The sequence below is a fragment of the Ziziphus jujuba genome, chromosome 8 (assembly GCF_031755915.1).
Source record: "Ziziphus jujuba cultivar Dongzao chromosome 8, ASM3175591v1".
In the NCBI taxonomy this organism is placed as follows: domain Eukaryota; kingdom Viridiplantae; phylum Streptophyta; class Magnoliopsida; order Rosales; family Rhamnaceae; genus Ziziphus; species Ziziphus jujuba.
The window spans coordinates 30230148-30257187 of NC_083386.1; the positions used below are offsets into that span (position 1 = coordinate 30230148).

A 27040-nucleotide genomic window follows, 5' to 3' on the forward strand; every position below is an offset into this window, starting at 1 on the left:
TATGATATATATATATATATATATGTAGTCTGTAATGAATCCATCAGATGATTGGTGTTTCTCTCCTATTTTTTATTGTTACTATTATTATTTTGACCATTTTAGGGAATATGGACAACAAAATACCACTAGCCTCTTCCCGCAAACCCCTCATATTTTATTTTTGGAAAGCAGATTACAAAATCGCCAACTAAAATGATTTATGTAATCTGCTTTGCAGAGACAGTGATTGATCATGTACATGTAGGTACCACTACCAGTACCACCGCAAGATGAATGGAGGAGTTGAAAGCTTTCCACAAAAATGAAAGCTTTCCACAAAAACTAACACCTTCAGGTTGTTCACTTATAAATGCTTGTTTCTTCTTTCCCACCAAGTACTGCGTTACAAAAAAAATAACTAAATAAATAAAATAAAATAAATTGTATTGGTAATATAGCTAACAATTCTATCTCATAATAACGTCATGAGCTGCATAGTCTCAATTTCATAATAATAACATGTCTCAATTTTTACAACATCTGCATCTAATGATCATATGTGGTATTCCTGGTCTAACAAGGTAATGGAACATGGAAATGATAGAATTTACAAATGTGGTAGGCTCTGGCTCTGGCTCTGGCTCAGGCTCAGGCTCAGGCTCAAGCTAGCTCTTGCTCATCGGAGTGGAGTGCACAAATTATTGTCACCAAGGACCAAACCTCTTTATTTATATTTATCCTCGTATTCATTACTTCCCAGTCGTACGAGTTGTCGATTCCTGCAACTGTTAGTTGTTACATATGTAGAAATTATATGTGAACTTGTTTAACATAAAACACAACATTATTTATGCCAACTATTATCAGCGTCGAGAAAGGACGTATTCTATACTTTGAACTTTCCCCCAGTATCAAACTCTAATATGATCGATGGGATGGGTAATGGAAGTCGAAAAACAACGACAGTATTTAATTGAACACAGAGAGAAAGCCAAAGAGAAAGGGAGTCCTTTAGCTCAGTGTCATCTCCAACTGAAGATTGATATAGTATTATCATATTTGGAAAGGATGTCCAAGGCTCATTTTACTTCCATAATCCAGCGTTACAGAGAAGCAAACAAAATGGAGTAATCAAAGATTAACAAAACCCATTCATAAATGATAAACAGTTTTCTTCTCATCCAAATTAGTATATGAGTCAACAATTTTAAAAGCTTAACTAACACTTACCATGCTGATGTATTATGATCGATACCAAGCCCATTGCATGTAAGTATCATTCCTTTAAATCTCCCAAGATATTCCTGTGTGGAAATTTGTCAGCTTTATCCAAATTTCACTTCACAATACTAGAAACCACCTCACAAGTCACAACAATGTCATAAAATTTCATACCCGCAGACTATACTTATCAATCTCATAAATTCCAGTCAAATCATACTCAATCCGCTTAGCAGGATCAATTAGCACTGCAAACACAAACAATGAAAATGAATTCAATTCAATTCATCATATTTATACATACCACACCACCTCACCTAACATGATAAATTTCCTCACGCAACATGCCAAATATGAGAGACAATACAACTTAGCAACCAAAACAAACATTTCTACTCTCTTGCAATTTTCTGATTCTGCTAGGAGCCATATTCTTCTGCCTATAAACAGTTTCACAAGTTTTCCCTTTAACTCATAACCAAACCGGCCAATTACCGAGTTTCCATAACCATAGATAACTTCATTATCCTTCTAGGGTTTCTATAACATGCTTATGCCCTTTTTCTTTCCTTGGTGATATGCTTATTTCCTTCAAATACACCATATAAGAAGAATTTGTTCCTACTATGAACTAAATCCAGTAATGTGTTTTCCATCACAATTCTCTAGTAAGGAGAATGACGCACAGGCACTCTTTTCCCCGCAAGAATTACCTTTGTAAGCTTCGCTGATCTCTTGAAACTTTGATGTCACATTACTATCACCCATGTGCTTGTCAGGATGCCACTTCTGGATACACAGGCAGCAGAATCATCTAAATTTCCTCAGTCAACATCCCAATCATATCAAAGAATAAGAAAGTATTCACAATCAAGTAATTCAAAGCAAAATCCAGGTAACAGATCATTTCATCAGAAAAAGACAAAAAAAAAAAGAAAAAAAAAAGAAGAAGATAGACCGACTAGTGCAAGCCTTCGATAATTTAATCTGATCTTCTCATCAGTTGCATCATAATCAACCTCCAAAACTTTGTAATAATCCTTGAAACAAGTCAAAAATCCCCTATCAGAATAAGTTAAAGTAAATCAAATATCAAAATGAATCTATAGTGTTCAATACTGGGAAATAAGCAACAAAATTTTGAGATCTTCTGCAGAAAGCAGAAGCTAAAAAAAGAATAAAAAAAAAGAAAAAAAAGAAAAAAATTGCCATTGATTTATATGTTTTACATTCCTTAACATTTTAGAACATGCATTCAACTAATAGTATCATATATTGAGGATTTAAGGGGCAAAAGCCAAAGTTCTTTCATTATCGTTAAATGCAGGATAACCAACAACTTTAATTTTCTTATGTTCTACGAACCAAGATAAACACATACGATGCCTTTTATAAAACCTTAGCTACTGCAAACGGACCAAATCAACAGAAGCAAGCAGAGGCGAACAGTAATCCATGCAGACTAAACAGATTTTTCAATCAGATAAATTTAACTCAATTTAATAATAGAAATATGTTTTTGTAGACGTCTTTGCTCATATGTAGATTTGAAATTAATAAACAGATTTTTCAATCAGATAGATACAACTCAATTTAATAATAGAAATATGTTTTTGTAGACTTGTTTGCTCATCTGCAGATTATCTGATTGATTACAGAAATTAACAATTGGCCAGAAAATTAAAGCTGAAGCATTTATAAAGAGCTCTAGAACTTCCCAACTCAAATACGACCTCGTTTCCAAGGCAAATCCATTGGACAGATCCTTAGTCCGTTTCCCACATATTTTATATGGGGATGTGACATAGCATATAGCAAACAGCAATGCGATGAAAAATGATGTAACTGTAACCTAAAGCCCAACCTTACATCAAAAGTGGGAAGTTTATTGTTGGTTTTAATTCCTCACTCTCGTATAGGTGAACTTGGTTCGTTCAATTCTTAAGGATCAAGAAGAAGGACGCATTGGCAATGAATGGGATAACGCAATCCACATCTGACCTAAAAAGCTAAACAACCCAACCCAACCCAACCCAACCGAGCAATATATCTGCATAATTACTCAAAAACTGCAAAAAGAGAAAAAAGGAAAAGGAAAAAAATTCCGCGTCCAATCTGTTTTGTGGTTTTGCTGCTTTTGACTTGGCGTAACTGGTTAGAAAATGTGTTGTCTTTAATCACAGAAAAACGAGTTAAAAAAGAAGCAGACAGGGATGAATGTGTAACCAACAGATCAATTAAAATGTAAAAGGTAGAAAATTAAAATGCAGATAATTTTAATTAATAAGAAAAGAATATAAGAGTACCTTGTGGGTGGTAATAATATCAGTATCAGTATCACTGCTCTCCATCAGCAATGGCTAACGGGGTTGGTGGAATGGGAACATAGACATAAAACAAAACTAGTTACATTCCAAGTGAAGAAGCAATTGCCAGTTGCCAAAAAAAAAAAGCCCAGAAAGGAAAAGAGAGTTGTATCACACAAGTAGAAGTAGAAGTCCTGGTGGGGAATAAGAATTAATTAATTTGTGTGATGAAGAAAAGAGGCATTAATTTGACTAATATTAGGAATTTAGGAGTTGGGAAGTCCACAACGAAAACTAAAAGAAAGTAATTCCTCTAAAAAAGAAGGAGGATCCATGTTTTGACTTTTGAGAATATGGGGGAGGAGAAAGAGAAGTAGGACACGTATGTGGATGAGCCTCAGCCTTTATCTGATGCCCTCCACTGCACTGCACGTGCGATGAACTAAATTGGAAGTGCTGCGCTTTTGAAGTGAGTTTTTGCCTCTCCTCCAGAAAATTACAATCATACCCAGCCACTCGCTTTTCTGGGCTGATGGATGCTGCACGCTTCTAATTCGGAATGTCAACGGGATGGTACAGCTCGATTTTTAAAATTTTATCTCCGTTTCCGCGAGAAACTCTTCATCCCATCTTTATTATTTTTTTCGTTTATTTAAATGCGGGATGAGGATGGAGATTCCCCTATAATTGATATATATTATTTTAAATATTTATATAAAAAAAATTTTGTAAAGATCTAAAATAAAATTACAATAAAATACATTAAAATTCAAATTTACAATTATAATAAAATATATTTTTTAAAAAATACAATACAACATATAAAAATACACACAAAAAATAAAATTTTACTTTTTATTTCCTTAAATCTCCATAGAAAAATGTTCCGTAAGAATTTATTGCTACAAAAATAAACAAAAATATTATATCAATAATTGTTTTAACAATTAAATGTACACATTTTTTGTAATAAATAAATTCAATTTACCTCCTCATCAATTTCAATGTCACTCATAGTAGAAGAACAAACTCCAACATATGATGAAGAAGATGTAACTAACAAAAATAAAACAAATTAGTTAACAATAAATACAAAAAATATTTAAGATGGAAAGATATAAAATTTAAATTTTCATACTATTAATTTCAGTCCATAACCAATCTTGTGCACACATCAAAGCTTCCAAAGTTTTGAGAAGAAGTCTACTTCGATGTGGACTCACAAATCTTCCACCGGTACTTAATGCAGATTCGGATGCAACAGTAGATACTGGAATAGCTAAAATATCTCTTGCAATATTATGCAAAGTAGGATATTTTATTGCATTTACTTTCCACCATGCCAGTATATCAAAGTCATGAGATTTAAGCAAAATCGGCTCCTCCAAGTAATGGTCAATTTCAAATTTAACATGATCAACATTAGTGGTACTTGAAACAAATAAATCAAGTTTTTCCAAACGATCTTTTTTTCCAGATGGAAGCACATTGGGTTGGAAAGATGAAACATTTGAAACATTTGCACTCAAATTGCTCTTTGATTGATATTCTTTCACCAAATCATAGAAAATATAACGTACAATAAATATCTTATGTACACCTTTATCCCCATAAATCAAAGAAAGATAATATTCTATCACTTTTATTTTATACCTTGGATCTAAAAGAGTTGCCATAGCCATTATTTCATGTGTTTCACTCCAATATTTTTCAAATTTAGATATCATACCCTAGGCCATCAATCTAATTTTCTCATAAGAAGATGTTAGCCAATCACAAATTGACATCCTAATCTCACAAATATGTGGAAAAAAAAAGATTAGTTGTAGGATACTCTGTTCTTGAAAATATTTCAGTCACTTCATAAAACAATTATAGTCTTTTACAAATCTCTTTGACTAAATCCCAATCTTGATCACTAGGCAAACATTTATATAGTGATTCTTGTTGCTTCAAATGGGGAAAAACAGTCATATATTTCAAAGCAGTAGTAAGCATCAAATATGTAGAATTCCATCTAGTTTTACAATCAAGTACCAACTTCTTATCACAAGAAATTTTCAATTGACGAACACATTCTAAGAATTTTTCCTCTTTTTTTTGTGTTGCTGTCCAAAAACGAACACTTTTACGTAGTTTTTTCAATACTTCCACAAATTATTTCTAAACCATCTTTCACAATCAAATTCAATATATGTGCACCATACCGCATATAAAGAAATTGATCATTTAACAAAAGTGAAGAATTAGGAAGCTTATCCAAAAGAAAATTGACCAAAGCATCATTTGTGCTACAATTATCTAAGGTCAAAGTGGAAAGCTTACCATCTATATTGCAATCCAATATGTAATTCATAAAAACATCACAAACAACCTCGAAAGTATCTGGACAAGGCACATATACAAACCTACAAAAAATAATAATAGATAGTTATAATAAACTAAACTAATTTGCCTTTTATATATAAACTAATCTAATAAATATGAAATTTAATATATAAACTTTTAAAGTACCTTATAATTCGACTGTGAAGTCTCCAATTATCATCAATGAAATGTGCCATAATAGCCATGAAGCCTCTATTTTGGTTGGATGTCCACATATCCGTAGTAATTGTAACTCTACCATAATTTTTGTCTAACCAATTCCATTGTTTTGGATTTTTCGTAATCATATAATTTAAAGATATCACTTCTAATTGTGTTACGAGAAACCACTTTAAACAATAGTTGAACCGTATTCATAAACCTCCTAAATCCATAATGCTCAACTATTGAAAAAGGATACTCATGCAAAACTATCATGTTGGCAATTTCCTTTTTATAACTCTCTTGATCAAAAGTGTATGTGCCAACTTTAACTTTTCCACCGGCATCTTTAGTAGGATTCAATATTGATTGCCTAATATCCTTTTGTGTTCGAAGATGACACCTTTTAAAATGATCATGTAAATGTCTTGTTCTATTTCTACTCTCTCCTCCTAGTTTCTTACTACAATAATTACATACAGCCTTATCCACCCTATCTATCTTTACCTTTTTAAAATAATTCCACACAACCGAACTTAATTTTCTTTTTCCACTTACTTGACTATTATCCTCATCACATACCTCTATTGGAGTTTGCTCTTCTTGACTAGGTGTTTCTTGAGGAGTATTAATTGGAGTCGAACTGTTGCTAGCAGGTGTTGATGATGCTTGATCCTTGTTATGTGGATTGCTTCCAATTGAAAGTGGATTGACATTTGCTGTCAAACCACTAGCTTTTGCCATAATTTACCTTAAAAATAAAAAATAAAAAAAAGAGCATAATTGTGGCAAAATTCAATTCTTTGTTACTTGAATTTGTAATAATTGTGGCAAATTTTTGAACTTGGGTCTCTAGAATTTTGTTGTGCGTGTATATATATATGTTTGGCAAGCAAACCACTCCTAATTTGTCTAAACCCCATCTCAAATAACTCTACAAGACACAAAAATGGCAGCTCATAGCTAATCAAATTTTGCCACAAGCAAACTGATTCTATTAGATAGAGTCCTAAATGGTAAGATGAACCATCCAAGAACAGGAACAAAAACGAGTAGAAGCAAAATCAAGGCAAGACTCCCACTTCCTGAACAAAACGAAAATTTGTAGAGCAAAAATAAGAACTAAGAAAGCAAAGAAAGCAAACCTCACCTGGCTTTGAAGTTTGAATGAATGACTAAGCCACGAGAACAGAGCGCAAGCAACAAGCTTGTGAAGCAGAGAAATGCCACCGATACACGCGACAAGTAAGCTTGGCAGCAGCTTGGTTAATGGACTGGTGCGGCTATGCAGCAGCAATTTTTTGTCTTTATGAGGTGAAGATGACGGCAAGCAGGAAGCCAGGAAGGGATAGGGAGTCGAATAAGCCAAGAAGGGCTAGGCTGGGCTATTTTTTTGTTAGGGTTTAAAATCATATAAAAAAATAAATTAATAAATATATATATATATATATATATATCGAACCAGGTTCAGACCGGAGTTTGTATTATCTGGGCCCAATTCGGCCCCGATTCGGATTTTAAATAATAAATCTGAAACCGTCCCGCAATTTCGAGGGAAAATGGGAAGATGCACCATGGATTACGGTTTGTACAGGTCAAATTGCCATTCCTATTGCTACCATACAATCCAAACATGCCTTGCACCAAAAATCATAATAATAATAATACAATACCAACATTTGCCCAGCACCTCACTTTACCAAAACTTAATTATCATAATATATGATCCAAAATACCTAAAATAAATAAATAATATATAACAAAAACGTGGCCCATTTTTGGATAAGAACGCAGTCGCGCACTGCTAGTATAGCCCATCCCGAATGGCTGCTCTTGCCGTCGTCGCAGATTTTTAAAGCAGCTGATCAGTACTAATCAAGAAAATTTATATACTTTTTTTTATTTTGGCAAAAAAAATTAATACATTTTTTTTTTTTTTTACTCTTTTGGTAAAATAAATATGGAAAAAAAATCATGTTGTTTTCACATGCTTCTCTCGTTACTCCTTGATACGTGGTAAAACAATAATTGATATAATTTTAATATTTTAATTTTTTTTCTATTTTTATCACATATAAAAAAATTATATAAAAAATAAGTCATCGATTTTTCCTAAATAAATATCCCCGTTTTGTCTAAGATAATATCGTACGTGTTAAATATCAACTATTTTTTATGTGATAAAAAATTAATGTTATTTAAATTTATATAATATAATTATAAAGCTAATTTTACAATTGTTCTATGATCATAACAAGACTAAAAGTAATTTATAATTATTAATCAGTTATATAATTTATTAATATTTATTTTTGAAAACATAATTTTTGAAGAAAAGTTTCCATTTGAGGAAATTTTAAATATTTAACAAAACTTTTAGAAGTTTTGGCCATGCCTGTTTGGTAATTTTTTTTTTAAATACTATCAATATTTTATATTATTTAAAAATATTCATAGTAGTAAATGTGGATTATCATTTACAAGATATATATGTCTGAGATTGTTTAAATATAAATTATATAAATATAATCAATTTTAAAATTATCCTTTAATGATTTTATATAAAAAAAAAAAAATATATATATATATATATATATATATTTATATCTACTAATTAGTTATATACATTTTATCAATTTATTTTGAAAAGATTAATTTTTAAAAGAAATATTCAATTTAAAATGAACTTCATAATACATATAAAGCATTTAAAATTTATTTTAACATTCATGGTAATTATTATTATTAAAAATAATATTTTAAAATTTTTTTATATCAATAATATTTTAATACATATTTTTTTATAAATAAATTTAATAATTACTTTAATGTTTGGTGTTGTTCAAGTACATCCGTCCTATCAAATATATATATATATATATATAGATATATTTTTTTTTCAAAGCTCTAAAAGCCTACCCAGTGGCCTCTCCATTAAATATAATACAGTATTGTACTATGCGAATTATATACATATGATGTGACTTTCGGCCAAACCTAATAAGTAATTGCAGTGTCAATTAACTTTACCAAAATTGCAGTATGAATTGATTCATTGTTATCACCGTCGTCGTCATGTATATATATATTTTTCTTGCTTGTGTCATGTATATACATATATATATATATATATATATTTTTTTTTTGGGCCATGTCCCCTGGAACCCAGCTTCCACTGGCCGGACTGTGGTCTGCTAACCACTGAGCTCCCACGCGAGTATATATACTACGTAAATTGTGTACATATGATGCGACTTTCAACCAAACCTAATAATTAATTGCAGTATCAATTAACTTTACCAAAATATTGCAGTATGAATTGTTTGTTTTTTTTTTTTTGGGCTACTGTGGCTGGGCCCCCAGGCTCCCCTCCCCCAAGACTCGATCCCGAGCACACACAGGCTGGGGTGTGGAAACTCTGCCACTTGAGCTCCACGGCGAGTCTTACGCAGTATGAATTGTTTTCTTGTCATCACCGTCGTCATATGTATGTATGTATGTATGTATGTATGTATGTATGTATCCACGTCGGACTTATCCGCCAAGGGATTGGTGGAATTTGTGTGGATTGCTTCTGTACGTCTGATCTCTCGCTCATTAATTGGCTGGATCTATTTGCATTAAGATAGAGTGAATTAGAACATTCACAGTCTATGGCTGAGAATCCTCATCAGTTAGGTTGTTAATTTTGGAAGGAAGAGATCGATCAAAAATCACCATCAGTACTCCTACCTGGTACACAGCTGGTAACAATAATGTCGTCCAAGAGCAGCTCGCAAGTGATAAAATGCAAAGGTATATATAATTGGATTTTTATTTTTTTTATTTTTTATTTTTTTTATTTTTTTTTTTGGGGGGTGCTGAAAAGGTATATTATAATTGGATTTGATGAGAGCAAGTATTGATTATGTATATGTGATAATATGATTAATGTGTGGTAGCGGCGGTATGCTGGAGCATGGGGGAAGCAGTAAAGGTGGAAGAAATACGAGTGGAGCCACCTCAACCATCCGAAGTTCGTGTTAAGATGCTTTATGCCAGTGTTTGCCACACTGACCTCTTATGCATCCAGGGCTACCCGTCTGTTAGTACTGCTCTGCTGCATATACGTGCATACATACATAAATATATCTTACTCATATTATCATTAATCAATCAATGAAATGAAATTCCCCTCGTGTACCACTTTATTAATTTTTAATTAGTATTCTATATGCATTTAATACGTAACTCATATATGTTACATACATGTTGTTGAACATGACGGATAATGGACAGCCACTTTTCCCTCGAGTTCTAGGGCATGAAGGCGTGGGGTAAGCTATAGAGTGATTTCATTGAAGTAATTAATTTCTCAAAGTAGTGAAAATAGTTATATTTATATTTATGTGGTACTAGTGTGGTGGAGAGCATCGGGGAGGAGGTAATAGATATAAAAGAAGGAGACATTGTAATTCCAACCTTGATGTCGGAGTGCAAAGAGTGCGAGAACTGTGAGTCGGGAAACACAAACATGTGCCTGAAATATCCTTTGGGCTTATCTGGCTTAATGCTGGATGGAAGTTCAAGAATGTCCATCAATGGGAAAAAGCTGTACCATGTGTTTGCTTGCTCCACATGGTCAGAGTACATGGTGGTTAATGTTAACTATGTGTTGAAGCTGGAATCCCCCGATGACATGTGTCTTCCCCACGCAAGCTTCCTCTCATGTGGCTTCTCCACCGGATTTGGAGCACCATGGAAGGAAGCTAAGCTTCATAAGGGATCTACCGTTGCTGTCATTGGTCTCGGTGCTGTTGGTTTAGGGGTATGTATGCAAATGACATGTATGTACATAAATATCATAAATGTATTATTTCCAAAATTATTATTATTATTATTATTCATTAACAACATTATCAATTTAATATATATATATATATATATATATACATGCAGGCGGTTGAGGGGGCAAGGATGCAAGGAGCAGCTAGGATAATTGGCGTTGACAAAAATGAGAGAAAAAAAGCAATAGGGGAAGCCTTTGGGATGACTGATTTCATCAATCCTGAATCTGATACCAGTACCGGTAGTGGTTGTGTCTCCCACATGATCAAAGACTTGACAGGAGGAAGGGGGGTCGATTATTGCTTTGAGTGCACAGGCTTCGCACCCTTTGTCAGCGAGGCCCTTGAAGCCACAAAATTAGTATGCATATATATACATCGCCATGATTTTGCATCACTAACTAACATACATTAAAATATTACTTTAATTGCTACTTTATTAGCTCTCAAATCTCAACTTCCAGGGAAAAGGAATGGCTATTGTTATCGGCGCCACAAACGTAAAACACGTGCAGATCAATTCCTTGACCCTTCTGTGTGGCAGAACCTTGAAGGGTTCCATTTTTGGAGGACTCAAACCCAAAACCGACCTTCCCCTCCTGCTCAACAAGTGCAAGGATAAGGTCTCAAAATTTGTACCAAATATTATTTTTACTCACGTATAGTACATTTCATCATTCAATGCTTTTCTAATTCACAATTGATTTCAAATCTTCTTGCGCAGGAAATCCTACTTGATCAACTTTTGACTCATCAGGTTTCACTGCCCGAGATAATTGAAGCGTTTCAACTTTTGAAGCATCAAGATTGCGTCAAGGTTCTTATCACATTTTAATTGAAGACAAAAATCATATATCATATGCATGTAAAGCACGAGGTAGACAAGCGATTTTTTTCCCATGTGTACAATTTTCCTTTTCGTCCAACCTTCGAAAATAAAGAAGGGCAATTATAGACAGTTGGCCTTATCAAAAGGTCATTCCTTTCGAAAAATCCATACCGCCGTACGAATACAAATATAGACATTACCAAAGCTAGCAAAATTTGATGAAAATAAGGCATAATTTTCTCCAATCAAATTCGTATTTATAGTATATAAAAAGGACAAACAGGTACTATTCCTTTTAGAAGAAAAGACATTGTGCTTTTAATTTGCAACGGTGGAGAACCTCAGTCTTTGCTTGAGTTTGACCACTGTCTCAAGACGAAAATCAAGTTAAAGTTGAGGAGGTTTGGTAAATAATTGTGTGAATAATAAATCTAACATACAGATCCATTTTATGGATAAGTTAAAGAGGCCGTTTGCTTCTGGGTGTTTGATGATGTTTCTCCTTTGACATTTGACATAAAATGTTCACAGCGTTACTAAAATAATATACTATTCCAACAACCAACGATTTCTACATTTGTTACGAGAAAATAGTTAAAACAAAATATCGATTCCGACCCTGAATTAAAAAAAGTTAAGCAAAGCACAAACCTAAAGGAGATGATACCAAGGTAACAATGAAAAAAGCTTTGGAATAAATGCGAAAGCCAATGAATACTTGTAGGAGAAGGAGGCCACTAATCTTATAACCAACATATAAAATTTTTTTGTAATCCAGAAATGAAAACAAGTTATGGTCAAATCCTCGAAAAGGAAGGAAAAACAACCTCCAAAAAAAAAAAAAATTATGGTAAGACCACTGAGTGGTTACATAACCAAATATGAATTATATGGTGGTGTGGTCTATAACGACCAAGGCTACATTTATCCAAGGCCAAGTATCATTTGACACCAAAAGTAAACAGAAACCTATCTCACATCAAATGGTAGCCTCTACTTCCGGATCACTTTCAACAGGCACTTTGGTCGAGTTGTTTCCACCTCTCAGACGTGTAGATACCTTGTCAATGGCTGAGTTGAGCTGACCTATTTTTTCATTTAAGGTCTGCCTGGTTTTCTGCTTACCAGGAAAAAGGAAAAGCAACTACCACCGATCAATTGAAATTTGAAATTTAATTTCACCTAGCAGGATAATCTACATGCAAATCCATTAGCTTACCTCTAAGCCTTCATCATAATATATTGGTTTCCTTGCCTTGCGGAATCCATATTCATCTTCATTAAGCAGCGATCTTCTAATCTGCAGAACAGCCAGCCAGCAAACCAGATGGGAAGCAGGATAGAATAAATCAGCAATTAAGATGAGTACAGCCAAGAATTAAGCCAATTGTTAAGAACTATATAATATGGGGAGCAAAGCAATAAGATAAATCTTGAAGTGTTAGACAGATAGCATTTCAATAGCCTCTAATGGCAGCAAAATACCGGGAATTTGTGCATAAATGGTTTTGCTTTCTTTATTCAACTTCTACATTATATTTGCACATATTAAGATATCATCATGACAAGAGATTTAGCATATGGTATCATAAGCCGTATAAATTAAGGAGAACAAGAATTTGTACTTTAGATAGACACTTATAAAAATGAACGAACCCCAACTTCATTTCGGTAATGAAAGACTCAACATGAATCTCATGCGTTGGTGTAGGTTGAACAAAGTGAGCAGTGACTCAGAGACGTGAAGGGTAAATTATGAAACAAGTGAATATCAAAAAGGAAAAAAAGAAAATTTAAAAGAAAGAAAAATTGTAAAGGGAAAACATTCAGTCACACCTGTGGAGCAAAAATGTAAGCTAGAGTTCCAAATACTGCCCCTCCTAGAAGAAAACCCGCAACAAAGTCGCCCCCCCCTCCGCTATTAGCGTCACTGCTATGAATACAATGAACAATACAAAAGGATAAGAAGAAATATGAAAAGAGGCATGTTGTACTTGTATGGACTATGGAAAAGAAAGGATTCAATCTTGCATATAGGCTACAGCAAAGGGATTCCAATTCCGTTATGTTACACAAAACTTCTCCAAAGTATATTCTCATTTTTCTTTGTAATATATATATATATATATATATATATATATATATAACCAATAAAAAACTAATAAGAATCCATATCCATGTACGATAGGAAAATAATTAGTAAAATGGGCATTGCATATATACACAGATTTCGCAAAATCAATGAGAAATCCAGAAATTACCGGTAGTCGGAACGAAGAGAAAATTTGCGGTTGGTTTTGGTATGAACGGTGAGTTTAGGAGTTTTCCCAAATGAATTGGAGTTGGTGGATAAGAAGAGCTCGCGCGTCTTCAGCTGAGATCCAACTATATACAACAACAACAACAACAACAACAACAACAACAATAGTTATGATAAATCAATAAAATAAATTTACTGAGTTAATGAATTTGCGACACTACAGATTTTTATTTTTTTTTCCAAAAAAAAAAAAAAAAAAAAATTGTTATCGCAAATATTTAGATGAATTTTCGTATGAATTAAAAGGAAGAAGAATTAATATGAAAACAAAAAAACCTGAGATGGAGAGTGGAGCGAAGCAGGTAGCCATTTTCATCAACCTCCAAAAGATCCAAACGAACACACACACTCTCTCTCCCTGTAGAATGACCAAATTTTGTATAAGCTTTAATTTTTCATTTCCCTTTCTGCCCCCCAACCAATGCTCTTCTCTTCGGCGGCTTTTATTTTGTTTATTAATTTTATATTTCTTATCTGATTTAACCATCCAATATTCTTTTATTTTTTTTTTCTTTTTTTCTTTTTTTTTTTTTTGGCTTCTCGAATCCAGGGTAATAAAGGTGTGGCATCCATTTATTTTGATATATTTTACACGTATTTACATAATTAAGGAAATGGAAATGGAAGCCGCTCGTCCGTAATTACGTGATTTAGAAGGGCGAAATAGGGAAGATAACTGCCTTCGCTTCGCCCTTTGCGTCGCTCCTCGCTTTCTCTTTGCTTCCACCGCCCCCTTCCCTCTTGTAGTCTTATTTATCACATTCACATACTTACCACTTTCGGATTTCCACTTTTTTTTTTTTTTTTTTTTCTCTCCCTTCCCTCTTACCTTGCAAAACCAAATATATAGATATATATGTATGTACATGCTAAAAAAACAAAAAACAAAAAAAAAAAAAAAAAAAACTAACTGCTCATATTAACCTAAGAAAATTTCATTTTACGCTCTTTTTTATCCTCTTATGTAGACCCTGGTAAAAGGCCTTGATAACCTTGCCTCTACCCGGCCATGATATAATGGTCATTGATCAACTAGTCATACTCTTCAAAACTGGTTAATGCCCCTTCTTCTGTATGTCTGACTTCAGCAACGCAAACTCTAACAAGGGAAACTCGAACCCAAAAAAATAAAAAAATAAAAACAAAAGACACAATAGGTGAACAAAAATGTCAGATTTTAGCAAATTCCTAATAGTGTTAGGAAATTATGCCGGCTTCTTACATTCTCTTTATATATACAAACAGCCGTGAAAATGCACTCCGAAAATAAAATTTTCCTTTTTTTATAACCCCAAAAAAAAAAAAAAAAAAAAAATCTAAAGCACAAGGAAATATAAAGGAAGATTATTAGTAAATTCTGTATGGGTTATGAACAGATGGTAAAAGGGATCTCTCCTATAACACCCGATATCAAAGGTGATGGCACAAGCTCCTCCGGTGTACAACAGCTAACAACACATTGCATTGCGGGGGCATGATAATGTACAAAGAGACAGGAAGGAATTCGACTTCCACTATTTCTCTGGAAAACCGCCAAAGAGGAGCAGTGAGGTATTCACATGGCGCCTTTCAGCCCGGAGCTGCTCTGATTTTGATACTGGTTTAACAGGTTGTTCCTTGTCCGGAAAAGGGAAGGAAAGAGAGAGGGAAAGAGAAGCAGAGACATCATCCTCTTTATCGTCTATCAGTTTATCTGGAGGCTTGTCCTGGTTATTTTTCTTGTCCACTACCCCAACAAAGAAAGGCAGAATCCCCTTATTTTGAGGTTTTGTCTCTGCCCCTAAAGCAAGCTCAAGGTTCGGAAATCCATCATGCGACCGTTCTTCATTTCCTGTTGAGAAACTTCTCCGAGATGCAAAGCTGTCCCCCACCTTCACATGACGTGAATCTACAGGAAAAAAGAACCTTTCCGTGGTTCCAAAGTCCTCCGGAATGACTTTCTCATCACAAGATTCAACACATCTCTTCTCCTCAACTAATGAACAGGGACCTAGATCATTTCCCTGTGATGAAATACCATCACCAAGAGAATTTCTTCCACTATATTCATACATGTTAATTGAACCTGTCTTTGGCTTCTTACCAATACTTGCTCCATCAATCGGCATATTATTCACTCCATTCCAAGGCATTTTCTGACTTGCAAGATCAGAAGCGGGTGGAGCTGTATCCATAAGATCTATGTGCGGACGTTTCCTCTGACTAGGCTGATAACAGTTGACTGCTTTGGTCATTGGATCTCTTGCCAAAGCTGCCTCTGCATTCACATGCTCATCTTCTTCCTTCACTTCCCTTTCAAGTTTATACTGATCCCCATCTCTTTTCACTCCATCCAGAGGCATCATATCACCAACACTTCCCGAAACACCAAGGGAATCTGAAAATTTCTCCTCATAAACATTCCCTGAAACACCTACCACCTCTTGATTGGAAAGAGGAGTTTTCAAAGATGAAGTATAATTTCTATCAAGTTGCATCTTCTCACCCATGTTCGAGCCATGTGTTCCAATGGCTGGGAGGGATGGTCTGACATCTGCACCCATTCCATGCTTTGGAAGACCAACTTCTTGCTGCAAAATGGCAAAAACATAAACTAGGTGTAATCTCTGGTACTCAAAAAGCTATATCTCAATTTCAAAATAAAACACACACGAGAATTTATAAAGCTAAAAAAATTTCAAAGAGGTCGGAAAGCAAATTGTTCCCAGCAAAGTAGTGTCCTAATCCTAAAATTGACCAGAAAAGTTTGCATGCATATTTGTGTATATCTATGTTAACATATACAGAGGGACAAACGGCTAATCCCAAGTTTGAGAAGTTTTAGCAATAGAAACAACCAACTGCCACAACCTCATAACATGTTTAGGCTACAACGGCCCAAGGAAATGCCTGGGAGCATAACAGTCAATCTGCCAACATGAATCAATTATCGCTATGCTTTGCAGCATGAACAAGATGCATAAATATCCATATATCAGCAAGAACATAACCATGTAAGCAAGGAAAATAATATTACCAAGGAAGGGCTGGTGCATCTCATTTCTTCAGACAAGCGCACACCGCTCGTAGATTTGGAGACCAGTTGGCTATCTTTCAGCACTGAATTCGCTTTCAAACCCAAACACGTCAGCTCTGGAGAAGCTTTTTGTTCATCACAATCCACAGTTACTTTGGCACAGATCTGGGCAGGCACATTGGAAGTTAAAAACATATTAGAATTCCTGCCACATGAAGAAGATTCTTCATCTATACGCTTTGGTGAACATAGATTCTCCGATAAAGTCATGACAGCAGTAGGGGTATGTTTTTCCACTGAAATCCCATCCAAACTGGGAATATTTACGTTCTTGGATGAATCTGGACCATGCATCCTCCTCGTCCGGAAGACACCCCAAAGGAAAAATAACATATTCCAACCTGAAAATTACAGACGAAATTTTAGCAGATGATGAGTATAAGAAAAACACACCAATTATGCATAAAAAGAGCATATGCTCCATCAATCAAGAAAAAAAGAGCATAATAGCAGGTCATTTAAGAGAATATTTTCAACAACATAGAAAACAAGTAGAAGAAAAACCATTAGACCAACTAGAAGTTGGAATAGAAGAATACTGACATGGATATTGGCCTTGATAACATAGATATTTGCGCAAAAATGCAGGGAATAACCATAAAAAATGGGAGATGCACCTAACTCAACAAAAGCAGCTTACAATTAAAATGAATCAATAATTTAGTTTGGTGCAGGTTCCAACGTAGCCTAGTGCAGTTGTTAATTGAGGTTTATTTTATGGGTTTCTTATACTGTTTAGCTGATTTGATTAGATATTCTTACTTTTCAGAAGGGGAAAAAAGAAAAAGAAAAAAAGAAAGAAAAGGAAAATAGAAGATGAAGAAGAAGAAGAAATTTGCTTGATTCAACTTATTTTCCTTGTGTTAATTCAAACAATGGTACGTCTGGCAATCTCAAGTGTGATAGACAATTAGTTCTTTCCTTCCCCTTTTTCTTTTTTTTTGGTCTTTTTCTATGATATCATTATCAAGCATTTGTTTATGGGATAGTTATAATAGTTTTTATGTATGTTTTGGCACATATTAGCATGCAGCATGAAAAGTCTAAATCCTTCTTCCTCAAAAATTGTATAAATATATTACATGTGGGGTTTGGATGCCATGCTTCATAACAAAAACAATTAAACTATCATCATTCTAAACTTGGCATTATTGAAAACCTCAAGATGGAAGTGACAGAATTGTATCGAAATATTGGTTATAAGATATAACATCAAGTGCTAATATTAAAGAGCTTCAAAGTAAATCCATACGCTGTGATTTCTCAGGAAGCTGATTGGATGGAAATATCAAAAGCTCAACACCCTCAACATTTCCTTTGAGAGCTAAATCATTTTTTATCATACCATCCAACAGGCTCTTGTACTTTCTCTCATAACTGCATCACAAGAAGCATCAATAAATCTTAGAAAACAGAGCACGAAGCAAATACCACCCCCACCAAAAAAAAAAAAAAATCTTTGAACTTTTGAGTGTTGAAACTTGGTTCTCCAAGCCTTTTCAACCTCAGAGGACAAAAGAACACGAGCCAAGAGACTGAACAATGGGAGAGATCAAAAGGAGAAACTGGCAAGAGAGAGAGAGAGAGAGAGAGAGCGAGAGAGAGAGCGAGAGAGAGAATGTGGTAGTAAGTAAAAGCTGTACAAATGGACAATAATGGTGATGACCAGAACGGAGTGGAGGGGTTTCAACCCAACAAAACAGAAATCTATTTAGAGAGAGAGAGAGAGAGAGAGAGAGAGAGAAGGGAAGAAGAAAAAGTGATAATATTTTAAAGGAACAAACAATACTAACCTCTCAAGATCTTTGGCAAAGAAGTAAAGAGCAATGTTGTCTTCTTTAGCACCACCGTCATGAAACTGCATTGGCCAGGTGCTCATGCGAGGTACTTCATTCAGGAAAAGTTTCTGAGGAAACTTGTGTAGCATCTCAAGAACTCTAGGCGATGCACAAGTTGATAGATGTGCTTGAATTCCACCATATAAATCCAGAATATTACCACTTCTATGTACCTCAAAACACCCCCTGCATGTAAATCAGAGAAGCTTATCTAAACATATTCTTGGATGAAATGACTAATAAATCCAGAATGGAACAAAAGGAAATAAAAATCTGCAAGGAAAATAACTAGTAAAAACCAAGAAACAGATTCCTACTGCCAGATGTATTCATATTCTGGAATGGGCGAAAACTTTGAGAGAAAGGCCAAGGTTGCTGAAGCATGACCCAAGAAGTCTTTCACCATCGGTTTCCCAACAGAAGGAACAGCCGCATCCAAGTCCCCTACTTTTGAAGAAAACACAACATCAGTCATGGGCAAGGCATCCTGCATCATGTTATTGACAGTTGAATGTGTGCAAGAGTCAGAGCCAGAACTCTCGGTTATTGCTTTCTTTTCTTGTGATCCTTCATGCAAAATATTATTTTTCAACTTATTTGAAACGAAAACTTGATCTTGACAGGCTATTTCACTATTTAAGTCTGTGTTTGATGGGGAAAACTCATCAGATTGATCAAGCACTCTTTTATTTCTGTATATTTCGGGCTTTCTAAGCATAGCAGCATAAAGTGCATCTTTCAATTTACTGCCTCTGTGCATTTCCTCCCTACTAGAACTTCTAGCAGTCAATGCATCATTACCAGAAGCCTGCGGACTACCAGTTGTGCACAATTCTGCAGCATGACCAATTTCTTTACATCTTTGACAGAAAATACCTTTAGGACTAACTGGAGCACTAGGCCTGGGGCGAACAGAGCTTTCCCTGGCTTTATCAGCCTGATTTATTGTTTCCTGCAACCGAGGTAACCCATCTGGAGGAGTTCCATCAAAATTATTTGATGGTTTGTCAATAGCCGAAGAATAAGTGGGCAAGATTTCATCCTTAGAGCTAACTTGGTTCAGCTTCTGTTCGGTGGCAGAACCGCATATGGTAGATGAAGCTCCAACTGCAATGAGCAAACAAAAATGTAATATCTCAAGTCTTCATCCTTTAAACCAAAGTAACAGGTAGCAGACCAGTATACTTACTAAAAAGTACCATAAGAGACACAAGTTTACTTAAGCAAACCAAACTAAAATCAGCACACTTTATTATCCATCAAGAAGGTTGCACCATACCTGATGACATAATAGGAGTTTCTAAAGTTTTACGAGCTAGGTTGCTGGTTGATTTTGTAGAAATATTTGGTTTTCCTTCACACTGAACAACCTTCAAATCCCGGTTGTTGCTTACATGTGACACCAAACTGGATTCAACACGAGATGCTTGGTCAGCCTTTAGTGTTGAAGCGGTAGAACTAGCTGTAGTTGAACTAACAGGAGGACGATCTAGTTTAGACAAATTTTTCCTCTCAAATGCATTCCGCTCTTTTGCTTGTTTCAGTCCTTTAAGATCAACAACATTGCTAAACTTGGGCGAGATTATTTTCACTTTTGAATCAGATACATTTGATCGGCTTGAGTTCACGGATTTAAATGACATGGATTTGCTTATCATTCTGGAAGGTCTCTCTTTGATATCGAGAGAAGTATGCTCTTTAGCCCCCTTTTGCTTTTGCGGAACAACTTCATCCACAAGCTTAACTTTTGGTTTGGAATTTCCGGCATTAAAGGAATTTGACTTTAATAATGTCCCTGTATAAAAAGCATAACAACTTGCAGCCATCAGATTTAGGCAAAAAGAAACCTTAAGATGACCAATTTGGCATCAATATTTGTAAAGCACCTCCATGCATGCAATGGAAAAATAAATAAACAAATATACAAACATGTATGGGAAGCAAAGGATATTATTTGCTTACCCTTGGGTGTCTGAAGCCTTGGACCAGCAGTAGAAGAGCGTGATGTTTCCAACATATCATTAGTGGATTGATTCCCTAAACAAGTCTGTTGTGCTGACCTAACTCTCTCCTTATCTAAGTTTTTGAATGACGACTCACGGGATAGAACACCCATTCTGTTGGGGCTAGATGCCTTGGGTGAACCCATGCTCATTTCAAGAGCCTGCCTTTTTGCAGCAGGAGCCACTTCTACATTTTCTGCAATCCTCTTACCAGAGAAATGTGTGCTTGAACTCACTTTATTCATTCTTTTTCCCTCAGTTTCTGAAACATTAAATTCAATTGACAGATAAGTGTTATTCCACAAAGAGAACACAATGTTCATTGCTTGTGGCCAAGATATTTTTTAATCAATCTGCTACTGCAATTTACCTTGCTTCTGGCTACTGCTTTCCTCAGCAAACTTACATTCCTCACACAGCCAGTTACCTCTAGGGACAGACTTAAGCATTTTCCGCATACAATAGCTGATAAAGCAATAACAATGTTACAGCTCATCTAGAATAGACGATTCTATACATGGAACATACAACAGTAAAACCAGCAAGCAGAAAAATGTAAATGAAGCAGCATATACTTACGTATGCTCTGCACCATCACTGCAGCGGCTACAAATAGCAAGCATATCCTCTCGTCCTGCATCTCCACAAATATCACATACTTTTACCTGTGCATGCAAAGAAATCAGCCTAGTTTCAAGGAGCATATCTGATATTATTGATAAAAATAAGAGTATGCAAAAAAGAGGTTAAACCCTCAAGAATATGATAAAGAATGGAATTATTAAACAAAAGCATAAAAGCATGTTAAATGCAGGTCCAACAAGTAAACATTCGGTAAAAATCCTTTTTTCTTAATAAAATGTAATGATACTCAATGCCTTATACCTCTTACTATAACCGATTAGATAAGTAGGACAAGGAAGGATTAAATAAGTAGGACCAGTCAATCACTTTGAAGCTATCCCATAACCCAGAAGCACCCATTCCTAGGGTTAGCAACCATCGATCTAGATGGCAAGAATTGATTCAACAGGCAAACCTCTAAGAAATGCTCAAGAGAACAAAAATGATGCTTCCCCTGCGACCTTGACAAACTAAATGCCATGTTATTCTGGGTTCCTCACAACATCTAAACTTAAGCTTAGGCAGATCAATTGCAGCTAAAGACCAGAGAAAAATGCTGGAAGTTAGAACCACAATAATGTGATTCAAAATCAGGAGGCACTGACTAAAAAACCTAATTGGTGAAGCACAGTGGCAATTATTTGCCTCAAACCCTTGATTGTATCAACTTTAAGTCACAATATATGTTTCCTACCCCATAAACTCATCATCATGACAACTAATTAAAAACCAACAAATACCACACAAAGATATATCAAAAAATTAAAGTGAACAAATGCAAATCATGAAGAATGCAAAAGGAAAGGATTAAAGGCAGACAAAAACACATAGATAACGCATTTGAATTTAAAATTACAAGAAAAAATGCGCTCACATCATGCTCCACAATGTCAGATTCATCACTTTCATCGCCAGACATGGATGGCAAATGAGGCTCCCCAATGCCTAATTCACTGGACTTTTCTTCTTGTTCACCTTGTCCTTGATCCGAACATTTCAAAACTTCATTTGTTGGAGTCCCATCATCATTTATGTTCCCTGCCTCCGCCTTTAGACAAATTTTCTTAGGGTCAGTAACCTTACATGCAACAGTTTTGTGGTCAGAAACAACATCCGCTAATGCATCTTTCACCAATGAAGAATCAACATGTCCAAGTGAACCTTCTGGCAGTTTTCCCTGAATATAAGAAGAGGGTTTCTTTTCCTAAATGAGTAAATCTTGCATTAATCCCAAAAAAAAAAAAAAAAAAAAAAAAAAAAAAAAGGCACCCAATAAACAAAATACTTAAAAGGATGGAAAAATGGACTTTGCACCTTTGGCGAGCTAATGCCAGCACCAACATCTTTTGAAGGAGGCACCTCCGACAAGACTAACTCATGTGCCTTTCTGGATTCTTCTGGGCCTAAACTACTAACTGAAGCTGAACTACATGACAAATTCTTCCTGTCTACACTCCTGCTAGCATTGCTGGCTGAAGCATATGCATCATTGACTCTACTAACACATGAAATATTATCATCATGAGCTTCTACACCTTTGGGATCCTCGTACTTATTTGTGAAGGCACCAGAATATATATCACACAGAGGTTTAGGAGAAAGTTCAACCTCTTCAGTGGTTCCACCAGAGGACAACTTAGGAAGCATTTCAACTTCTAAAGTATCAGCTACATTAGAGGACCTTAAGGTTGCTTTGCTGTCAGCATTTTCAGATAAAGAATCATGACTAGAATTGACACTAATTAAGTTACTTGTTTCACTGGTAGTATGCTGTAAGCTGTCACATGTCTTACTCTTAAAAGACGAAGAAGTATCACCCCCATTGACAGAATACTGACTACCAATGTTTACACGACAGTTCTCATCAGAATATTCATCAGTCTTCGACCCCATGATAGCTCGACTGAAATGCATACACGATGAACAGGGAGCAGCACAGACGTTACAGGCCCCAGACTCACCTCTCATATGAACTTTACGACTCATGGAACAGTTATCAAATTTGTTTTCAGATTGAAATGACACCTAATAAAACAAAAGGAAAAAAAAAATTAGGAAATGAGAACTAGATTAAAGTCAGTAACACCAGCACTATGTTTTTTGTTAGATCTTGTTTTGGCCAACTTAATCCTCTTACACATAATAATTGAGGACAACTAAAAGGAAATGAAAATTCGTCTCAGTTTCTGTAGGTGATGTTTGGACTGAAACCATTAAGATCACACTTGTTGCACTCTATATAATTTCAAAAACACTCTCACTGAATCAACCGCATCACATCACATGTACTAAACGATTAATCAATATGTTATTATGAGGATGAGAAAGAAATTCTCATAAAGGTGATGCTATCAAGCACACCCAATTGAATGTCTTCCACCAAAAACAAATGAATAAATCCATGAGTGCACTGTGCCACCTAAAGAAGATAGTTTCCAAATTAATTCCAACTCCCACCAATGCAACCACTCGTACAAAGATGGCCATGGCTTTGTTATTTTCACAACCTTGAATTTGTTCAAGGAATAAAACATCTCATAAAGCACATATCCGATGGAAAAGCTTCCTAATACTTTCAGTAAATGTTTATTGAAATGAAATTAAAGGGAAAATAAAAATAAATAAATAAAAATAAGAATGACTAAGAATGTCAATTACCGTGTTATCTCACCATATTCGTCTGAGTATCATGATCAGTCTCATCAACAGGACCTTGCATGCGATAACTCCCTCTTAGAACTGGTGTGATCTAAAAAGCATACGAAATTACATTAACTACAGTCTCAGTAATCAAATAAAAAACACTTGTGCTTAGCATCAGCACCCTAAGTTTAGATCGTTATAGCTAAAGAATTGCTGATTATTTAGCAATAAAATAAGAGTATATAACAAAGCGAAATACAGAAAAAGAAGTCATGACCCAAAAAGCCCAGATACGAAGACACCGGGAAAATCAAGGCAAATGGACTAATAGACCGAATTGGACAATCAAATCGCTTCAAAACGATAAATTCAGCAATAGATTTAATAGATAGCGCACGCAAGCACGCAAACACACAAAAAACAAAAAGCAAAAACAGAATCAGAATCGCGGAAAGAAACCCTAATTGAAGAAGGATTACATGCCTTCGGTTGCATAACCACGTCCGTTGCGCTGTAGAGCTCTTCGACTGTCCGTTCCTTCCGTTTATGCAACATCGGCGGGACGATCGGCCCCAACCCTATCGAATCGAAAGAAGGGCAGAAGTAGGGCGTTCCAATTAGAGAAAAATCCCTCAGTCGGTGGTCGGTGGTGGGTCTGTCCGTTTCCGTTTGCTAGTTTCAAGTTGTTGCAGGAATTTCTGAGAAAAATAAAATTGTGAATGAATAAAACCCTAAAATTTGTTTTGGGAAAAACATAATGGTATCCAAATTAGAGGTCTCAGACAACAACCACATGACCGTCTACTGTAATACGCCCCACACAGGATCAGATACATATTCATATTTCTACACCATACAAATACATTTCATATTCATTCCTTCTTATTTATATTTATTACTAATATTATATATATCTAATTTTATATTTTACTATATAATTTATAGTTAATATTTTTTTATCTCACTGTTTCTTTATGCGATCTGTCTATGAAAACACAAGTAAAAAAATAAAATAAAATCTTTGCCATGGAATCATCTAGCATACTTACTCATATACAAAACATTATTATGATTATTCAGCCAAAAAAGATATTATTATGATTAATGGAAAATTACCTTTTGCAAAAAAAAAAGAAAGAAAACAAAATTACCGCTATGTCTCTAGATTTTGTAGGAAATGAGTAAATGAGAAAATAGAAACATTTTGCAGGTCGAATTTCTAAATGTAGGGCTTGCCTTCCTAAAAAGTTAAAAACATAAATATATATATATATATATATACTGATTTATATAATTTCCTATATAAAAAAAAAATTTATATAAGTTTTTCTTTTGTAAAAAAATAAAAAAATAAAAAAAAAATGGTTTTGTTGAAAGCTGCGGAAGCGGAGGCAGGCGGGTACCTCATGGCACGTGCGAGTCGGCGGGTAAGCCAGAGGGGCAGGAGTGGTGCAGGATTGCATACTTCGTACGTGCGGCATGTGACGCGTGGGAGAGAGGATGTGGCTACTTTACGCACGCTTTGTATTTTATGTGCGTTATATATGAGAATTAAGATTTTTTTTTTTTTAAGTTTTTTTATTATAATTTACCTTTTTCGACTTAGGAAGCAAAAAAATAAAAAAATAAAAAAATGTTTATTTTTCAGATTTAAGATTTTCATTGTCAACCTTTTCTTTCATTTTTTAAATTTTTGTTTCTCCTCCTTCCTTCACAAGGAAATAGATTGGGGTTACGCCAAACAGTCGCAAGCTTAGATGAACGCATTTGCTTGGTATTATTATTGCTATATTCTTTTTCTTTTTTTGTTTAATTATAATCTTAAATTTAAAATAGGAACTCTTATAAAATATGTATATATATATATATATACACACATATAGGAACTAGTACCAAATCTAGATCCCAATAATATTTACTCCAAACCTTTTGCTTTTGCAATTCAGGCCGAAGTTATACCCTATATAAAGTTTAACATGACAAATTGTAGGGACTTGGCTTCTTATCTTTTGGTGCCTCCTGGACCTGGTTTTGGGAGTATTAATTAATTAATTTATAACAAAGTTCTTGAGATGGGTTTTATATGTATATAGGGGGTGCGGGAATGGAATTTGGACTATTGTTCTCAGGAAAAGTGATTTTTATTATCAAGCAGATTTGAATCAAAGTCTAAGTTGCTGAATAGAAAGCCATTGCTGATTTTATCTTTGTTTAATTAAGAGTTGAAGTTTGGAATAAACGCTATATGTGGAGACGTTCACAAGTTTATTACTGAATGGTTTTTTTTTCTTCTTAGAAGGTGTTGAACACTTGAACTTGACCATGCTTGCTTGTGGTCATCTTGTAGGTTCGTGGGTGAGATGCCCAATTTCAATGGGTCTATTTGGGGGTCATCTACAATCTGTATTAGTACAATAAGACTAGAGTGATGAGTCTTTAAATGGGTCAAGGGTGAACTTTTTAGTCCTTGCATTCTTAACTTTATCTGTTTATGGCAAAATTACTAATGACATTAGTGATTAGTCAATTTTTTTTTAATTTTTTTTATTGAATGAAAAGTAAAAAGGGTGGAAGATTTTATAAAAGAATGGCACCATCCACAAATAACAGGTGTTTCGGTAAAGTCTACTAATTTTTTATTTCTTTTTTTTTTATTATTATTATTTTTTTGGGGGGGGGGGGGGGGGTTTCAAAGACAAATAAAACAGTTGACGTATTACAATTTACTACAGTTTGCATAATACACTGTTAAGGGACAGCTGTAATAGATTTGTGTGGTATAATTCAATTGAATGCCAAAGCCATACCACAACAAAATTACGTTGAAAGGCATTTATGGAAGA

At 34.8% G+C, this 27040-nt stretch overlaps 4 protein-coding genes across 20 annotated transcripts; 1 reads left to right on the plus strand and 3 right to left on the minus strand.

The window, feature by feature from the left end:
• Positions 1-112: 112 nt before the first annotated feature.
• On the minus strand, positions 113-4165 carry LOC107414847 (uncharacterized). Of its 5 annotated transcripts, XR_009640424.1 has the most exons (7): positions 3510-4160; positions 2166-2243; positions 1917-1992; positions 1378-1451; positions 1213-1286; positions 594-767; positions 113-380 (listed from the first exon to the last, which is right to left on the minus strand). XR_009640424.1 is itself a non-coding variant. In XM_060819748.1 (6 exons), exons 1-6 carry the CDS (start codon positions 3552-3554, stop codon positions 732-734), a joined length of 360 nt encoding a protein of 119 aa, XP_060675731.1. In that variant the 5' UTR covers positions 3555-4163; the 3' UTR covers positions 406-731. The 5 variants fall into 5 exon arrangements, 4 of the variants coding, with proteins under 4 accessions (XP_060675731.1, XP_015878536.3, XP_015878535.3 ...); XM_060819748.1 differs by lacking the exon at positions 113-380 and having other exon boundaries at positions 406-743; positions 1212-1286; positions 3510-4163; XM_016023050.4 differs by lacking the exon at positions 113-380 and having other exon boundaries at positions 406-761.
• A 5042-nt stretch (positions 4166-9207) lies between these two features.
• On the plus strand, positions 9208-11857 carry LOC107414727 (CYP enzymes assisting alcohol dehydrogenase). Its single transcript, XM_016022899.4, has 7 exons — positions 9208-9833; positions 9980-10122; positions 10317-10354; positions 10437-10845; positions 10977-11225; positions 11329-11487; positions 11589-11857. Exons 1-7 carry the CDS (start codon positions 9794-9796, stop codon positions 11697-11699), a joined length of 1149 nt encoding a protein of 382 aa, XP_015878385.1. The 5' UTR covers positions 9208-9793; the 3' UTR covers positions 11700-11857.
• Positions 11858-12396: 539 nt separating this feature from the next.
• LOC107414898 (uncharacterized) lies at positions 12397-14508 on the minus strand. Its single transcript, XM_016023109.4, has 5 exons — positions 14290-14508; positions 13955-14078; positions 13530-13626; positions 12913-12993; positions 12397-12810 (listed from the first exon to the last, which is right to left on the minus strand). Exons 1-5 carry the CDS (start codon positions 14498-14500, stop codon positions 12673-12675), a joined length of 651 nt encoding a protein of 216 aa, XP_015878595.3. The 5' UTR covers positions 14501-14508; the 3' UTR covers positions 12397-12672.
• Positions 14509-15171: 663 nt separating this feature from the next.
• On the minus strand, positions 15172-25144 carry LOC107414804 (protein PARALOG OF AIPP2). Of its 13 annotated transcripts, none has more exons than XM_060819618.1 (15): positions 24988-25144; positions 24681-24895; positions 24226-24303; positions 22869-23579; positions 22429-22758; positions 21510-21595; positions 21301-21395; positions 20890-21192; positions 20207-20722; positions 19804-20034; positions 19245-19371; positions 18883-19113; positions 18342-18466; positions 17030-17430; positions 15172-16583 (listed from the first exon to the last, which is right to left on the minus strand). In XM_060819618.1, exons 2-15 carry the CDS (start codon positions 24750-24752, stop codon positions 15528-15530), a joined length of 4362 nt encoding a protein of 1453 aa, XP_060675601.1. In that variant the 5' UTR covers positions 24753-24895; positions 24988-25144; the 3' UTR covers positions 15172-15527. The 13 variants fall into 13 exon arrangements, with proteins under 13 accessions (XP_060675601.1, XP_060675600.1, XP_060675597.1 ...); XM_060819617.1 differs by having other exon boundaries at positions 19245-19374; XM_060819614.1 differs by having other exon boundaries at positions 19245-20034; positions 24226-24293.
• Positions 25145-27040: the final 1896 nt, after the last annotated feature.

Coding starts and splice junctions, on each gene's coding strand:
- LOC107414898 (XM_016023109.4), bottom strand. CDS start 14,500: ATGGTTAAATCAGATAAGAAATATAAAATTAATAAACAAAATAAAAGC. Junction 13,627..13,954: donor TCTCTTCGTTCCGACTACCG/GTAATTTCTGGA, acceptor TTGTATTCATAG/CAGTGACGCTAATAGCGGAG. Junction 12,994..13,529: donor CTTACATTTTTGCTCCACAG/GTGTGACTGAAT, acceptor GCTGTTCTGCAG/ATTAGAAGATCGCTGCTTAA.
- LOC107414804 (XM_048469947.2), bottom strand. CDS start 24,752: ATGTTGCATAAACGGAAGGAACGGACAGTCGAAGAGCTCTACAGCGCA. Junction 22,759..22,868: donor CTGGCATTAGCTCGCCAAAG/GTGCAAAGTCCA, acceptor TTACTCATTTAG/GAAAAGAAACCCTCTTCTTA. Junction 21,396..21,509: donor AGTGATGGTGCAGAGCATAC/GTAAGTATATGC, acceptor TTGCTTTATCAG/CTATTGTATGCGGAAAATGC.
- LOC107414847 (XM_016023049.4), bottom strand. CDS start 3,554: ATGGAGAGCAGTGATACTGATACTGATATTATTACCACCCACAAG. Junction 1,452..1,916: donor GATCAGCGAAGCTTACAAAG/GTAATTCTTGCG, acceptor TTGTGTTTGCAG/TGCTAATTGATCCTGCTAAG. Junction 768..1,212: donor GATCATAATACATCAGCATG/GTAAGTGTTAGT, acceptor AACAACTAACAG/TTGCAGGAATCGACAACTCG.
- LOC107414727 (XM_016022899.4), top strand. CDS start 9,794: ATGTCGTCCAAGAGCAGCTCGCAAGTGATAAAATGCAAAG. Junction 11,226..11,328: donor CCCTTGAAGCCACAAAATTA/GTATGCATATAT, acceptor CTCAACTTCCAG/GGAAAAGGAATGGCTATTGT. Junction 11,488..11,588: donor TCAACAAGTGCAAGGATAAG/GTCTCAAAATTT, acceptor CTTCTTGCGCAG/GAAATCCTACTTGATCAACT.